The sequence below is a fragment of the Oncorhynchus masou genome, chromosome 6 (assembly GCF_036934945.1).
Source record: "Oncorhynchus masou masou isolate Uvic2021 chromosome 6, UVic_Omas_1.1, whole genome shotgun sequence".
NCBI classification, from domain to species: domain Eukaryota; kingdom Metazoa; phylum Chordata; class Actinopteri; order Salmoniformes; family Salmonidae; genus Oncorhynchus; species Oncorhynchus masou.
In genome coordinates, this window is record NC_088217.1 from 75503678 (window position 1) to 75521234 (window position 17557).

General features: G+C 41.4%; 1 protein-coding gene across 1 annotated transcript; it reads right to left on the minus strand.

The window, feature by feature from the left end:
* Positions 1-9861: 9861 nt before the first annotated feature.
* On the minus strand, positions 9862-11130 carry LOC135541202 (helix-loop-helix protein 2-like). The gene has a single exon (XM_064967308.1). It carries the CDS (start codon positions 11128-11130, stop codon positions 10762-10764), a length of 369 nt encoding a protein of 122 aa, XP_064823380.1. The 3' UTR covers positions 9862-10761.
* Between the last annotated feature and the right edge of the window lie 6427 nt (positions 11131-17557).

Below are 17557 nucleotides of genomic sequence, written 5' to 3' on the forward strand. Positions count from 1 at the left end.
CTGTTCCAAACGGGTTTAGTGTATTATTCATTTGTAATACAAATATAAATCAAATCTAACTCAACAAAGCTGCTGAGCAGGGAGATGACATCATGTGATGACGTGTATTTTGGCCTGTTCAGCCCCCCACCCCCAAAAATACCTCCTCCCCTCAGCAGAGAATAAAGGTCATGACCGGGACATGACCCCCTGATCCTTCCTTTCTGTCCCTCCCCACTGAGGGCCATGCAAACACAGAGGCTGGGGAAAGGAGGTTTAACTGACAAGTGCATAATGTCATTCTAAGGTTCAATGAATGGTGAGGTTGATAAAAGTGGATCATCAGGGTTATTTACCTGTATGTTGACAGAAACATGAGGTGAAAACAAGAAGGCATAAGACTACCAATAGGCTCCTAAAACTCACTCATCACACAGTTACATCATTTAGCAGACAGTCTTATCCAGAGCAATTTACAGGAGAAATTGGGGATAAGTGCCCTTGCTCAAAAGTACAGACAGATTTTTCACCTAGTTGGTTCTGAGATTCAAACCAGCAACCTTTCAGTTATTGGCCCAAAGCTCTTAACTACTAGGCTACCTGCCGCATATCAGTCAAGGTCGATTCCTGAGACTATATGACATGTTTGGTCAATAGCCTGGATACCTCATTACAACAGAACATAGAGTTGAGCATTGGGTTTTCTCACATTGTAAGGTTAGTGTGCCCCGCTCTGGCCATATCAGAGTAGTACAGTTTCATTACAGTATAACGTGCAGCACTGCACAAGCTGTACCTTTCCAAAGGAGGTGCCTTTGGGACCACCTTATGTTGTTGTTTTTAAAATATATTGGGGTTTGAGATAATGTTTTATGTTGGCAAGGATAGATAAATAACATGACCTTTAGAATAGAATAGTTTGTTTTACTTTAGTTTTATACTTTGATAATCAACACATGAAACATTTTGTGTCATATTTTGCATTATCAAATCAAATCAAATGTATTTATATAGCCCTTCGTACATCAGCTGATATCTCAAAGTGCTGTACAGAAACCCAGCCTAAAACCCCAAACAGCAAGCAATGCAGGTGTAGAAGCACAGTGGCTAGGAAAAACTCCCTAGTAAGGCCAAATCCTAGGAAGAATCCTAGAGAGGAACCAGGCTATGTGGGGTGGTCAGTCCTCTTCTGGCTGTGCCGGGTGGAGATTATAACAGAACATGGCCAAGATGTTCAAATGTTCATAAATGACCAGCATGGTCCAATAATAATACGGCAGAACAGTTTAAACTGGAGCAGCAGCACGGCCAGGTGGACTGGGGACAGCAAGGAGTCATCATTTCAGGTAGTCCTGCGGCATGGTCCTAGGGCTCAGGTCCTCCGAGAGAGAGAAAGAGAGAATTAGAGAGAGCAATCTTAAATTCACACAGGACACCAAATAGGACAGGAGAAGTACTCCAGATATAACAAACTGACCCTAGCCCCCCGACACATAAACTACTGCAGCATAAATACTGGGGGAGGGGGGGGGCAACCCAGACAGGAAGATCACATTAGTGATCACATCAGTGATTATTTTTTCATTTAAAAAAAAAATGGCCTGCCGGCCATCTTCAGCAAATTCTACACACTGGCTATCAGCAACAAGAACAAACTATATTGGCAATTTATTATCATTGCAAGTTTGCGAACAACATTTTCTTGATTTTCTCAACGAAGCATTAATTCATTAAATAGGACAGCATAAGTTGACAAAAGAGACCCCTCACCAATCAATCATTTTGAGTGAAAGCAGTTCATCTGATTAGACAGTACTATGGATGTGTGAGACAAGCACTCGCATTTAACTAGGCACGCGTGTAGTGTGAGTCACAGCACCCACTATCAGATTTAGCTTTTATTCAAGAAGGTAAGCGTCGAGTGCAGATGGTCTCTATTGAGCATGCAAGGTGGGCCCATGAGATCATTACATTTAGTGTCCGGAAGATGGATGGATGCCTCTCCGAAGACACACAGTTTATGAGTTTAGGGATTTTGGTAAAAAGAAAAAAGAGAAATGAAGGCATGTAAAATGAAGACGAAGTAAAAAGAGATGCAGCTTATGAGACCGCACACACACACACACACACACACACACACACAAAAAAACACACATCAACAAGTATGTTATTTGGGCTGACTTGGATTCTCCAAATAATTTTTTACCTAAATGAGAGATTCTCATTGCAATTTCATGTGTGTGTGTGACAAATTATTTGTATTTGCTTATTTTGAATTTATTTTGCCTGCTCAACCATCAAAATGTGACAAATGGTTGCGCTCCTTTTTATTGGTCTGGGCATGTGTGCGGGCAAAAGCAAGAACAATTCTATTGAGATACATCTATGAGTTCTTTTCAATTTTTCTATCCTCCATGTCATTTTACATTGAACATTTCTATTTTGAAGGCCTCAAATGCACCATCAGGACTGTAAATGCATTATTTGTGGTCAGAAATAATCAAAGTATTGTTTACCATTTTAAAGCTGGAAGCATCAAAGACACAACAATTGGAAAACAAATCGTAAACAAATTCAAAGCTCATGAATATGGCATATTAACGTGCCAGATTGGGACGTGTAGTTTTGTATAATGAATGCATTGCACACACACCTTATGACATGTCCACTGTACAGATGGTAGGAGCGTGAGTCTGAATAAGAGCAGGACCATCCAGGGCTGCTGACGCATTGTGAGGGCCGCAACGCCTTCAATACCCAGAGTTAATGAGAACAGACTGACTCGCCCCCCCCCCTCCCCGTTTCCATTCATCTCTTCCCGTGTCTCTCCTCCTCCTCTCCTCTTCGCCTCTCTGCCCGTTTCCATCTGTTTGGAGACAAAGGGCCACGAGCCAGCTCGAGCCCTGGGACCCTGCTGGTGAAGTGCGCAGGGATAATGCGTCCCATCCCGTGGGTCGCATTTCAACACATGGACCTGCCTTTGTCCTGCTGTGTGCTGCTCGCTGCTTCAAGGACCCACACACACTTCACAACACACACCTCCGATGGGGTGGACGAGAAGAGGAGAGGAGGAAGCAGGAGTGGAGGAGAGGATGGGGTGGGGGGTGCCTTGAACATTGATAATTGTTATAATATCCAGACTGGAGAGAAAAAAGGTAAAGGATAAAAAAACAGAGGTACAAAACCCTCAAATGCTGTTCCTCTGTTCCTCACACAGGGAACATATGGCTGTTTGTTGTCATATTTTTTGTCCCTAGCAAATTCACACAAAGCTATCAAGCCCCTTAGAATGAAAGAATGTGTGTGTCTCCTACTCCAGGCTTTAAAGGAGTCTACCTGAATGATGAACGGGAGGGGATGGCCAAATGTTGATAATGGTCATAGTCATCCCAGGCCGTCTGCACACTTCCTGACATATGGTCACTTGTTGGCCTCCGCCATTACATAATCCACGGTGAAAAGGGGGAGGCAATATGGCTCTTTCTCACACACAAACACATATGCACCGGTCACACTCGCAGTCTGTTCACTGCCCACAGCAGTTTGGGCCATGTTTGTCTGTCTGCCTGTCTGTTGGGTTCTCCCCTCTCATGAGTTTGTAAAGAATAAATTGAAGGGGGCCGATGGCGGTGCAACAGAACCTTTTGGGATGGGGAAGGGAACACAAATGGTCTTACAGTTTATGGCAAGTACAGATGGACTGTCTACTTAATAAGCTTGAACAGGAGTCTGAGGCTAAGGTTGGCCAGAATTATGCTGGTTGGTTTACTATCTGGGGAGAAGAGAATATATTCACTATGTGAAATATCTCTGTTGGGAGACTATGGCAGGCAATCTAAAACATGTATAGTATGAAATACTCTCCATTGTACAGGGCCATGGCAAATTGAACACAGTATGTTGAATTACAGCCCATTTTGAGAATGTTAATGTTGTTAAAGAAACAACAAGAGGGATTCATTCAAGTAACAGTTAAACAGTCTACCAGCATTTCATTTAATTAGTAATTCCAAGGAAGGCTGGTTCATTTGAGGTCAAATGTAAGAGAAAGCAATTAGAGAAATGATAAAGGGCCAATGTATAAGAAGCTTTGACTGACAGACAGACGTACTGTATTCTAAGGTCATCTTTCTGCATGTGTAGAGCCTTTCTGATTACAAGACTAGGAGAGACCTTGGACATGACAAAAAACATTTTTTTCCCTCACTTCTCCTCAGATAAAGAGATTTGAAGCAAGGTCCCCTTCCCTTATTTCAGCAGCCACCTGAGGATAGTGAGAAGGAGGAGGAACTCTGTAAAAGATGCAATAAATGTGAACAATATGTGGGACGGTAGCGTCCCACCTCGCCTACAGCCAGTGAAATTGCAGGGCGTCAAATTCAAAACAACAGAAATCCCATAATTAAAATTCCTCAAACATACAAGTATTGTACACCATTTTAAAGATAAACTTGTTGTAAATCCAGCCACAGTGTCCGATTTCAAAAAGGCTCTACGACAAAAGCACACCAAACGGTTATGTTAGGTCAGTACCTAGTCACAGAAAAACACAGCCATTTTTCCAGCCAAAGAGAGGAGTCACAAAAAGCAGAAATAGAGATAAAATTAATCACTAACCTTCGATGATCTCCATCAGATGACACTCATGGGACTTCATGTTACACAATACATGTATGTTTTGTTCGATAAAGTTCATATTTATATCCAAAGATCTCAGTTTACATTGGCGCGTTGCGTTCAGTAATGTTTTGCTTCCAAAACACAACATGTTGCAGAGAGCCACATCAATTTACAGAAATACTCATTATAAATGTTGATGAAAATACAAGTGTTATGCATGGAACTTTAGATAAACTTCTCCTTAATGCAACCGCTGTGTCAGATTTCAAAAAAGCTTTTTGAAAAAGCACACCATGCAATAATCTGAGTACAGCGCTCAGACAACAAAACAAGCCATACAGATATCCGCCATGTTGTGGAGTCAACAGAAGTCAGAAATAGCCGTATAAATAGTAATTTACCTTTGATGATCTTTATCAGAATGCACTCCCAGAAATCCCAGTTCCACAATAAATGTTTGATTTGTTCGATAAAGTCCATAATTTATGTCCAAATACCTCCTTTTTGTTCGCTCGTTTAGTACACAATCCAAACTCACGAGGCGCGGGCAAGTCCAGGCGAAAGTTCAGATGAAAAGTCATATTACAGTTCGTAGAAACATGTCAAACGAAGTATACAATTAATCTTTAGGATGTTTTTATTATAAATCTTCAATAATGTTCCAACCGGAGAATTCCTTTGTTTGTAGAAATCCTATGGAATGCAGGTTGCTCTCATGTGAGCGTGCGTGATCAGCTCATGGCACTCTTGCAGACCTCTGACTCATTCAGCTCTCATTCCCCCCTCCTTCACAGTAGAAGCATCAAACAAGGTTCTAAAGACTGTTGACATCTAGTGGAAGCATTAGGAAGTGCAATAGGACCCCATAGACACTGTATATTCGATAGGCAATGACTTGGAAAAACTACAAACCTCAGATTTCCCACTTCCTGTTTGGATTTTGTCTCAGGTTTTTGCCTGCCATATGAGTTATGTTATACTCACAGACATCCTTCAAACAGTTTTAGAAACTTTCAGAGTGTTTTCTATCCAAATCTACTAATAATATGCATATATTAGCAACCGAGTCTGAGTAGCAGGCAGTTTACTCTGGGCATCTTATTCATCCAAGCTACTCAATACAGCCCCCCAGTCCCAAAGAAGCTAAGGTCATCTTGCTGCATGTGTAGAGCCTTTCTGATTACAAGACTAGGAGAGACCTTGGACATGACAAATTCCATGACTATTCCATCACTTCTCCTCAGATAAGGAGATTTGAAGCAAGGTCCCCCTCCCTTATTACAGCAGCCACCTGAGGATAGTGAGAAGGAGGAGGAACACTGTAAAATATGCAATAAATGTGAACAATAAATCAGAACATGACCCAATCAAAGAAGAGGATGTGAGGCATGATGGGAAGGGACCAAGCAAGCTGTTTTATTTCTGTGTCTCAAATCAAATTGTATTGGTCACATACACATGGTTAGCAGATGTTAATGCGAGTTTAGTGAAATGCTTGTGCTTCTAGTTCCGACCGTGCAGTAATATCTAACAAGTAATCTAACAATTTCACAACAACTACCTTATACACACAAGTGTAAAGGAATGAATAAGAATATGTACATATAAATATATGGATGAGTGATGGCCAAATGGCATAGGCAAGATGCAGTACATGGTATGGAGTACAGTATTTACATATGAGATGAGTAATGTAGGGTATGTAAACATTATATAAAGTGGCATTGTTTAAAGTGACCAGTGATACATTTATTACATCCTATTTTTAATTATTAAAGTGGCTAGAGATTTCAGTCAGTATGTTAGTGATGGCTGTTTAACAGTCTGATGGCCTTGAGATATAAGCTGTTTTTCAGTCTCTTCGTCCCAGCTTTGATGCACCTGTACTGACCTCGCCTTCTGGATGATAGTGGGGTGATCAGGCAGTGGCTCGGGTGGTTGTTGTCCTTGATGATCTTTTTGGCCTTCCTGTGACATCAGGTGGTGTAGGTGTCCTGGAGGGCAGGTAGTTTGCCCCTCGTGATAAGTTGTGCAGACCTCACTACCCTCTGGAGAGCCTTACGGTTGTGGGCGGAGCAGCTGCCGTACCAGGCGGGGATACAGCCCGACAGGATGCTCTCGATTGTGCATCTGTAAAAGTTTGTGAGTGTTTTTGGTGACAAGCCGAATTTCTTCAGCCTCCTGAGGTTGAAGAGGCGCTGTTTGCGCCTTCTTCACCATGCTGTCTGTGTAGGTGGACCATTTCAGTTTGTCCATGATGTGTACGCCGAGGAACTTAAAACTTCACACCTTCTCCACTACTGTTCCATCGATGTGGATAGGGGGGGTGGGGGTGTTCCCTCTGCTGTTTCCTGAAGTCCACGATCATCTCCTTTGTTTTGTTGATTTTGAGTGTGAGGTTATTTTCCTGAAACCACACTCCGAGGGCCCTCACCTCCTCCCTGTAGGCCGTCTCGTCGTTGTTGGTAATCAAGCCTACCACTGTAGTGTCATCTGCAAACTTGACGATTGAGTTGAGGAGAGAGGACGTTAGGAGGTATGGAATTGAGATCTTCCCTTTGACATTTCCCTTGGTTCCATAGATGCCCTGAGAGAGAGAGAGAGAGAGAGAGAGAGAGAGAGAGAGAGAGAGAGAGAGAGAGAGAGAGAGAGAGATCATAGAGTTGATGGGTCATCAGTACAAGTGACACACCTGCTCTAAACCAATTTGAAGATGCCTTCAACCATTCATGAATGAGCCTATGCTGGTTATAGATGAGTCTGCCATGGTGGCGTCGGATCCATTTTGGCCTTCTTATGTGCTCATTTCATGTGTTGTGTATATGTTGTCTGTCTAGGGATGTTTTCACTTGTTTTGTACACTAGGGAAATTCTTACATTGTGGTTATGGTCACATGGTACAAAGGTAACCAGGAAGTGTTGACACAAGTGAGAGGAGAAAGGATAAGGTTATTACCATCTCACAGGAAAATGCTTATGGAATACACCTCATATGTATTGGAACTCTGTAAAAGATGCAGGAAATGTGAACAATAAATCAGAACATGACCCAATCAAAGATCTAGTTCTGGAAATCCATTTCTATGTGGATGCATCATGAACTGTTTTCAGCCTGTGCAAGTAGAATTTTCTATAAGGAATCGCCTCTAGGCCTACAATAGCTCTCTAAAACCCAAGGGGAGTATACCAATGAGTTCTCATTTGAATGTATGGGCCACAGCTGGATAAATGAACAACAATCCTGACGCTCTGTTTTAACGTTATTAAGAAGCAGTAATAATCCTCGCTTGCAATACATAACTTTCACATCAGGGATAAATAATATTTCAAATACGCAGTTTAGAAAGTTGCACAGCCCCCAGCCAAGGTAGGAAACTTCCTCCCCATTTATGCTCCATTGCAGACATTTGAAGCAGACAATTGGAGGGGAGGAAGTGTGGTCTACGTTGGCCTGATCGGGTGCAACTTTCCTAAACTGCATACCGTAAGTGTATATTTTATATTTGAAAATTGTTTCTCGCTTATATAAAAGTGTTGTTCCAAACGTTTCCTGAAACTGTACAGCGTGCCAGCGGTATTCGCGTTTAGACAGAGCATTTGAGAAGCGTCTGAGCGTCTGGACATGTTCCTTACAAGGTTGAAGAGGACGTCCAGTGGTTGAATGTAATGTAATAGAATTGGAGTAATGAATAAGGGCTAGGCCAACATTTAATTTCTCTGATTTAGTTTATTGTGAATGAATAACCTTCTGAAGGCAGAAAACATATATAATCTAAAGGTGTTCATATTGCAAGTAAATCATATAGCATCAAAATTATGTAAAATGCCCACTAACTTGCACAAAGTTCTCCATTCGTTTTCCCCTCGTCACGGTTACTAATATTGGCCTAAGAGATCCCCCCCGCTTACCTCAACGAATTCTTCTCGTGCAAATCGCCTAAGGTTTGTTGACATACATATTTAATGTTCATATCACATATATTTATTTATTTACTTTGGTATATTCATTTAATCGTTTGTTTATTAAATATTACTCTATTTAAAAAACACCATGTGTAAATGTTGCGCCTGATCTAACCTTGGCCTACATTATTAGACCACAATCCTTAGCAGAATTGATGGCAATACATCAGAAATAAATACAAAGATTTGGATCTTTGCTCATATTTGGCAATATTACATGGATGTGCTTGCCCGCTCATAAATTTCCATCTCTCCTCCATCCCCTCTCCCTCTCTGTTTCCCACGGGAGGTGCCAGACGGCCAGTAATTTGGTTGTCTTGGCTCGTCTGGAGTAACACCTGCCCCCTCTCTGGGGAGAGCGCCTTTCAGCCAGGAGCTAGCGAGGAGCAGCACAGAATACATGCACAGGAGAGAAAAAAATCACATATAGGCTATATACTCTCTTTGCTTGCTTGACCAGTGCCTAAATCGTGTGTGTGTGTGTGTGTGTGTGTGTGTGTGTGTGTGTGTGTGTGTGTGTGTGTGTGTGTGTGTGTGTGTGTGTGTGTGTGTGTGTGTGTGTGTGTGTGTGTGTGTGTGTGTGTGTGTGTGTGTGTGTGTGTGTGTGTGTGTGTGTGTGTGTGTGTGTGTGTGTGTGTGTGTGTGTGTGTGTGTGCGTGTGTGTGTGTAAACAGTTTCAAAGCAGCGGGACATAGGCTATAGTGTGACACCGACGTCATTTTATAATACTGTATATCATTCGAATTTGGGGGGGAAATGAAAGATATAGAGGCCTGTCAATCAATACCATTTCGGAAGTGTAATAGGCTAGGCTACCGTCGTGCTTTTCCTCCAGGACGACAGCTGCTGTTTAAATATTGAAATAATTTTTACCAAGGCCATTGCACTGTTCATTTCATTCATATTACTCCAATCATTATGCAAGGGATTTTACCCCCTGAGCGACTGGCAGACTAATTTCAACATTGTGTGACTATTTTTGGAAAGGAGATTCCCAAGTAATTATTCCCAGTTTTAGTCTCAATAAAATTACAATTAAAACAGAAAAGCCTCAATAGCATGTATTTCTTTCCTTTTTTTATTAAAAAACACCACCGGAAAATATTAAAAATGCGTTCATTAAAAACCAGCTGTCACAATAACTCTACTACAAAATATCTGCATAAAGCAACAAATACACAACCCTGAAGAGACAAAAAATCTTTGGATAGAAGATATGTTTTTCTTCGCTATAAAATTACTTATTGTGTTTTTTGAGATACAAAGCAGAGACAGATATATAAATAAATACCTCTAGCTTTTAAGGAAATAAAAACATTTAATAGAAATCAGACTATTTTGAAATGATTTTTGGTCACAGCAAAAGAGGTTTGCCTCTGAATTGTAAAGTGATATATCCAGTTAGTCGAATTAAACTTGTGTGGATGTTTTTCTTTAGTAGGCTTCAGTCTATTGTTAAGTTTTGATTAACTTCCTTCCACTTCACACTTAAGGGAACTAAACGAAGTTTTGACGTTTATGAGTTTACTTAACCCAACATGATTAAGTGCTTATCGTTGCCTGATAGACAATAGACATTAATAAAAGTATATTACACTTAACGTACTAATTCAATAAAAAAAAATACGTATAATACAAAAACAGAAAGTGCCATTTGAAGAGCAACAACATCATTTTCGAATTTCAACGTCACAGCCTAAAATATACATGTATACAATGATACAAACAATGGACATTTACATAAAAGACGTTAGTCTATTATAAACATAAATAAATAAGATAACCTTAATATTAACACATTTAAATAAATAATTCCATAAACGTAAATAACAATGATAAAGGTCACAATTGTATGCGTCATAAGTGGCACTAATGCATTTGAACTTGTTCTCCTTTATGGAAACATCAACTATGCTATGTCTATAAAGCAGCTATATCATTCCGTTTACATCCGTTCTTTCGTTCATCTGGGTTACCCAGCCTCACCAAACGCAATATCAAACAGGCATTTTCTTCAAAATCATGGATAAGTAGGCTGTAGGCTGCAGACTCCTTCTCTCCCCCATTTTTTTGTACTTTCTGGCAACTTTCATGTATCCCCGATTTCATAGGTGACATGATGTCACCCATATTTCTTTCTGGTCCCTCCATTCTCCTTGTCCAATTCTCCCATTTGAAAATGTATCTTACTCATTTCAACTAGACATCCAGAACGTGATTGAGATAGGAGATATAGCATATTGCAAGTCTAAGGATCTCGATCTTGGAGAGTTTCTTGTCAGGGGGAAGGGTTGGCAGCAACTTTCTCAGTTCAGCGAAGGCCACATTGAACGCTTCCACGCGGATCCTCTCGCGCGTGGCGTGGGCCGAGCGGTACTTGGCCGTTGCACGTCTCCTCCGTCTCTTCTCCTCCCTGCTGAGGGTCGGTTGGGCCAGCGACCTCGTCTTCCCCTCCCCCTCCATCGGTTCGTCGGACAGGCACCCGACCTTGAGGTCGTTGAGCACCGACTCTGCGTCGGATTGTCCCCATCCGAGGTCGGAATCAGCTTGGTCGGGACTCAGCATCATTTTCAGTCTTTTCATGTGTTTTTCAGTTCGTATCCAAAAAGAGCTGAAGAGAGAGATATTTTTGATTCATTTAGTATAATGTTGTGAACACAAAAATACTTTTTCGTTACCATTGGGAGTAGTTTTTGCATGGCTGTGTTGCTATGACCTGTCACAGGGGGTAGATGATAGGCAGACCATAATCATAAAATAGATCATTTGAGATCAAGTGCCGAATATTTAGAAATGTGATAGTCTTAATGGAAATTGCAAAAGCAACAGACAGTGATGGAAATACTATTTTCTCCAATGCATAATTTATTCTCCAATGATTTTTGTTATAGAGCATTAAATATTAAATCTAGGCCATTTTCTTTTCACTTATGTGTCAGTTCTTATGATTTCTTTTGCAGCAAACATTGCCTTTTTCAGAATATTAAAGCAAATTAGGATAAATATTGAGAGAAGCCATGCTATTCAAATGAACATATTCCATATTCCAAGTCGCCCATCTGTCACAGTGAGATGAACACATCTGCTTGGCTTCGAGCAGTATGACTTGACAGGATGGAACAACAACGAAATAAGGCAAAAATTGTTGACATCTGCTGGACATTGAATTCGACCACACAAAATGTTGTTGTATCAACAATGCAATGGATAAATACGAGTTGTGTACTTTGTTGTACATGTGTAATACAGACCTAATAAAGAAACGGTCAATACCTCATATGTATTTTTTTTATTTGTAAATTTTCTTAGGCCTACTCGTTAATTGGACACTTACCTTGACAAACAGTTGAGAGACACAACTGTCTGATGATTCCTGATAGCTGTTGGAGTAAACTCCAACTCCAAATTAACTCTGTGCTTCCCTTAGTTTTTTCTCACAAACCATTTTATTTAGTCCAATTCATGACAGGAATTATAGGCTACTGTTGACAGCCTTAAGAAATGAATTGCTGTTTACTTTTGGAGATTTTGAACAGTCGAATCAAACAAAATGCTGTTTTATCTCAGAACCATCTAATTTCAAGTTGTGGTATATCAATTCGTTGGGAAGATGATCGTATAGTTGATAGTATAGTTAACGACTATGTGATAAATATTTCTGAAGATAAAAATCTTGTGCCTTGTGAACACCCAGTTGGGAAACAATAGATTGTTGTGTCGATAAGATCTCGCTGAAAGTGCAGATATTTGTCCGTTCTTCTGGATGGAGATGCCCGTGATAAGAAAGGCCCTCGTGCACGGTATGCCAGTAGTCAGTGCATTGAAAAGCCGAAAGATAATCCCGTCCTTTCCACTTCTGTGTGTTCCGAACGTTATCGGGTCCAGCAGGCGGCTTCTATGAGAGATAAGATCCAAACCATCCCAACCAATAAAGGCTTACTTGAGAAACGGAGGGATGGAATATATTTGAGGAATGGTATTGTCTAACACCGCCCACTCCCTCTCACCTCCCTCTCTCTACTCACGCCCCTCAGCCCTCCAGTAGTCCCTCTGGGGATAGTGGGCAAAGAGGAACCAGAGATGAGTACGATAATGGATAATAGGGACTTTAAACATTTAGATTTATTTCTCCAGATTAATTCCAATTCTGATCTATACAATAAAAATCGGAATATTTTTAATTAAATGTTAAGCAAATCAACGGAAAATAACTATTTTATTGAAACAACCAGTAAGGTTGGTTCATATTATAAAAGGTGATTTATTAGGCCAGTCATGTCACTTCGAGATTGGAACAAAGTATTAGGCTATTAGGCCTTAAATAATTTTAATACATTGAGATTGAAACAGGTTATGAAAACGTGACGTTCAGAGCAAGAGGTTCTACATTAGAAGTCTAACATTAATTAATCAAATCAAATAAATACACTGTATTTTGCTGATTTGTTTCCATTTGGTCCATATTCCCAACTCGGTTCTTATTTCGACAACTCAAATCCGATTTCTCACCACAAGTCCGATTTCTCTCCTCTATTCCAGTCACAGACATAGAATCCAGATTCTAACATCGTCCCTCTGGTGTCGGCAGATGGAACGTCGGCAGTTTCCCTTCAACATCAGATGGAGGCATATAGACATACTAGATCTACAGCGGATCCTGCTCTTTTTCTTTTCTTTTTTGGTTTTGTTTAAATGTATTTTGACATGATTATTATAGAAAGGAAAGCTATGGTCGAACACAGTTGTCAAACAATCAATGGCATGACTGCCTGTCAGAAAAGAAAACGATGACAACCTGCAAAATCAACACAAGTGAAGTCCCACTATAGAAGTAATCAATACACTGTCACAGTGAAGACGACACCACATCATCTCTTGTGTCAATAGGATCAGAAGGATGGAGGGGCTGATACAACAGATAACAGGTATCAGTGAGTGGACATCATACAGGATGGAGGGGCTGATACAACAGATAACAGGTATCAGTGAGTGGACATCATACAGGATGGAGGGGCTGATACAACAGATAACAGTTATCAGTGAGTGGACATCATACAGGATGGACGGGCTGATACAACAGATAACAGTTATCAGTGAGTGGACATCATACAGGATGGAGGGGCTGATACAACAGATAACAGTTATCAGTGAGTGGACATCGTACAGAACAGCCTAGAGATGCAGGGCCAGGCAAGGTCCCAATTATTGGTTTAAGGGGGCCTGTGGGCAGTACCAGGCAGTGCCAGTCTGACCAGACTCTCTCTGTGTTGCTGGTTGAAGATGACAAATCCTGTCTCACACTCCTCATCTTCTCTTTTCTTCTCTTCTCCTCCTCCCCTCTCCTACTCTCCCCCTCTCTCCCCTCTCCTCTCCTCTCCTCTCCTCTCCTCTCCTCTCCTCTCCTCTCCTCTCATCTCCTCCTCTCCTCCAGTGGTACCACCCGGACTGGGTCAGGAGGCCAGGGGTCCTGAGGAGAGCCGGTGACCAGAGAGTGTTGTGACTGACTGCGCCTAACGAGGTGATTAAAAGGATGAGGGGACCACGGCTGACTCGCTGTGGCCCAGAGCCCCCTCCCCTCCTCCTGGCATTTCGCTACAATGCCAGGAGGAACAGATCTATGTAAAAGGCCAAGGGGCCGGTATAGTTTGTGTGTCTGTGTACACATGTGTATGTGTGACTGTGTGTGTGTGGAGGAGATGATAGACAGGAGATGTGGCACATTGAGAGTGGCAGCGGGGGGTTTATATGGAGAGCAGTCGGGGGGGTATAGGAGACATGTCAGGGGGCAGGGGACAGAGGCAGTCTGACAGCAGCAGTGCAGTGAGCCGCTGTAATTGCTCCAAAGACCAGTGTGGCGGCCTGTGGTCCCCGGACCCCTCGAACCCCCCAGACCCCTGTCCAAGCCACAGATACAGGCTGCTCCAAGGATGTGGCAATTAATGCACAGATGATGTACTGACTTGGGAAGATGACTGGTTTATTCCCCAAATGATCTTCAGTGATGTATTCTTCAACTATTAGAACATTACAGAAAGAAAGGTAATATACTGTAATGTAGAAAGGTAATATACTGTCATGTAGAAAGGTAATATACTGTCATGTAGAAAGGTAATATACTGTCATGTAGAAAGGTAATATACTGTCATGTAGAAAGGTAATATACTGTCATGTAGAAAGGTAATATACTGTCATGTAGAAAGGTAATATACTGTCATGTAGAAAGGTAATATACTGTCATGTAGAAAGGTGATATACTGTCATGTAGAAAGGTAATATACTGTCATGTAGAAAGGTGATGTCTGTTGTACACAGAACTGTACATTACCATCGGAACATTCTGTGACGATAGAAATGTACCCTCTTGAATAAGCCCCATTCTCAGCCATCTCTCAATCTCTTCTGACACCCATTCTTCTGTCCAGACCTGTCGGAAACACACACACACACACACACACACACACACACACACACACACACACACACACACACACACACACACATACACATACACATACACATACACATACACATACACATACACATACACACACACACACACACACACACACACACACACACACACACACACACACACACACACATACACACACACACACACACACACACACACACACACACACACACACATACACATACACATACACACACACACACACACACACACACACACACACACATACACATACACACACGCACGCACAGACCCTTCCCGGCGATGTTCCTGGGCCCGGTGAGATGGAGCGAGCGGTGAAATGGGAGGGATTAGTCACTTTGTCAGGAGGTTTATGGTGTTGTGTTGTCTCAGGAGATGTGGTGCCACAGGGGGCTGTTTGGGAGGACTCTCTCTGCAGATAGTGACAGAGGACGTTGTGACCGACCCTCAGCTCAGTCCAGTCTGTCTTGGCCAGTTGGCCATTGGTCAGTGGGTCACTCAACTTCAAGACCTGTCTAGACAACTTTCAAGTTCTGTCACTCAAAATTTTTTTTCATTAGTCCACTGCTGATACAGTTAAATGTTTTTCATTGACTGTGATACAGTTAAATGTTTGTCATTAGTCTTTGACAGTTTTTTGTCATTAGTCCACTGCTGATACAGTCCCTAAATGTTTGTCATTAGTCCACTGCTGATACAGTCCCTAAATGTTTGTCATTAGTCCACTGCTGATACAGTCCCTAAATGTTTGTCATTAGTCCACTGCTGATACAGTCCCTAAATGTTTGTCATTAGTCCACTGCTGATACAGTCCCTAAATGTTTTCATTAGTCCACTGCTGATACAGTCCCTAAATGTTTGTCATTAGTCCCTGCTGATACAGTCCCTAAATGTTTGTCATTAGTCCACTGCTGATACAGTCCCTAAATGTTTGTCATTAGTCCACTTTGTCATTAGTCCACTGCTGATACAGTCCCTAAATGTTTGTCATTAGTCCACTGCTGATACAGTCCCTAAATGTTTTTCATTAGTCCACTGCTGATACAGTCCCTAAATGTTTGTCATTAGTCCACTGCTGATACAGTCCCTAAATGTTTGTCATTAGTCCACTGCTGATACAGTCCCTAAATGTTTGTCATTAGTCCACTGCTGATACAGTCCCTAAATGTTTGTCATTAGTCCACAGTCCCTAAATGTTTGTCATTGTCCACTGTTTTTCTGATACAGTCCCTAAATGTTTTTCATTTAGTCCACATTGCTGCTGATGATAAACAGTCCCTAAATGTTTGTCATTAGTCCACTGCTGATACAGTCCCTAAATGTTTTCATTAGTCCACTGCTGATTAAAGTCATTAGTCCACTGCTGATACAGTCCCTAAATGTTTTTCATTAGTCCACTGCTGATACAGTCCCTAAATGTTTTTCATTAGTCCACTGCTGATACAGTCCCTAAATGTTTGTCATTAGTCCACTGCTGATACAGTCCCTAAATGTTTTGTCATTAGTCCACTGCTGATACAGTCCCTAAATGTTTGTCATTAGTCCACTGCTGATACAGTCCCTAAATGTTTGTCATTAGTCCACTGCTGATACAGTCCCTAAATGTTTTTCATTAGTCCACTGCTGATACAGTCCCTAAATGTTTTGTCATTAGTCCACTGCTGATACAGTCCCTAAATGTTTGTCATTAGTCCACTGCTGATACAGTCCCTAAATGTTTGTCATTAGTCCACTGCTGATTAAGTCCCTAAATGTTTGTCATTTTGCTCATTAGTCCACTGCTGATACAGTCCCTAAATGTTTGTCATTAGTCCACTGCTGATACAGTCCCTAAATGTTTGTCATTAGTCCACTGCTGATACAGTCCCTAAATGTTTGTCATTAGTCCACTGCTGATACAGTCCCTAAATGTTTGTCATTAGTCCACTGCTGATACAGTCCCTAAATGTTTGTCATTAGTCCACTGCTGATACAGTCCCTAAATGTTTGTCATTAGTCCACTGCTGATACAGTCCCTAAATGTTTGTCATTAGTCCACTGCTGATACAGTCCCTAAATGTTTGTCATTAGTCCACTGCTGATACAGTCCCTAAATGTTTGTCATTAGTCCACTGCTGATACAGTCCCTAAATGTTTGTCATTAGTCCACTGCTGATACAGTCCCTAAATGTTTGTCATTAGTCCACTGCTGATACAGTCCCTAAATGTTTGTCATTAGTCCACTGCTGATACAGTCCCTAAAATGTTTGATCAGTTAAATGTTTGTCATTAGTCCACTGCTGATACAGTCCCTAAATGTTTGTCATTAGTCCACTGCTGATACAGTCCCTAAATGTTTGTCATTAGTCCACTGCTGATACAGTCCCTAAATGTTTGTCATTAGTCCACTGCTGATACAGTCATTAGTCCCTAAAGTCCCTAAATGTTTGTCATTAGTCCACTGCTGATACAGTCCCTAAATGTTTGTCATTAGTCCACTGCTGATACAGTCCCTAAATGTTTGTCATTAGTCCACTGCTGATACAGTCCCTAAATGTTTGT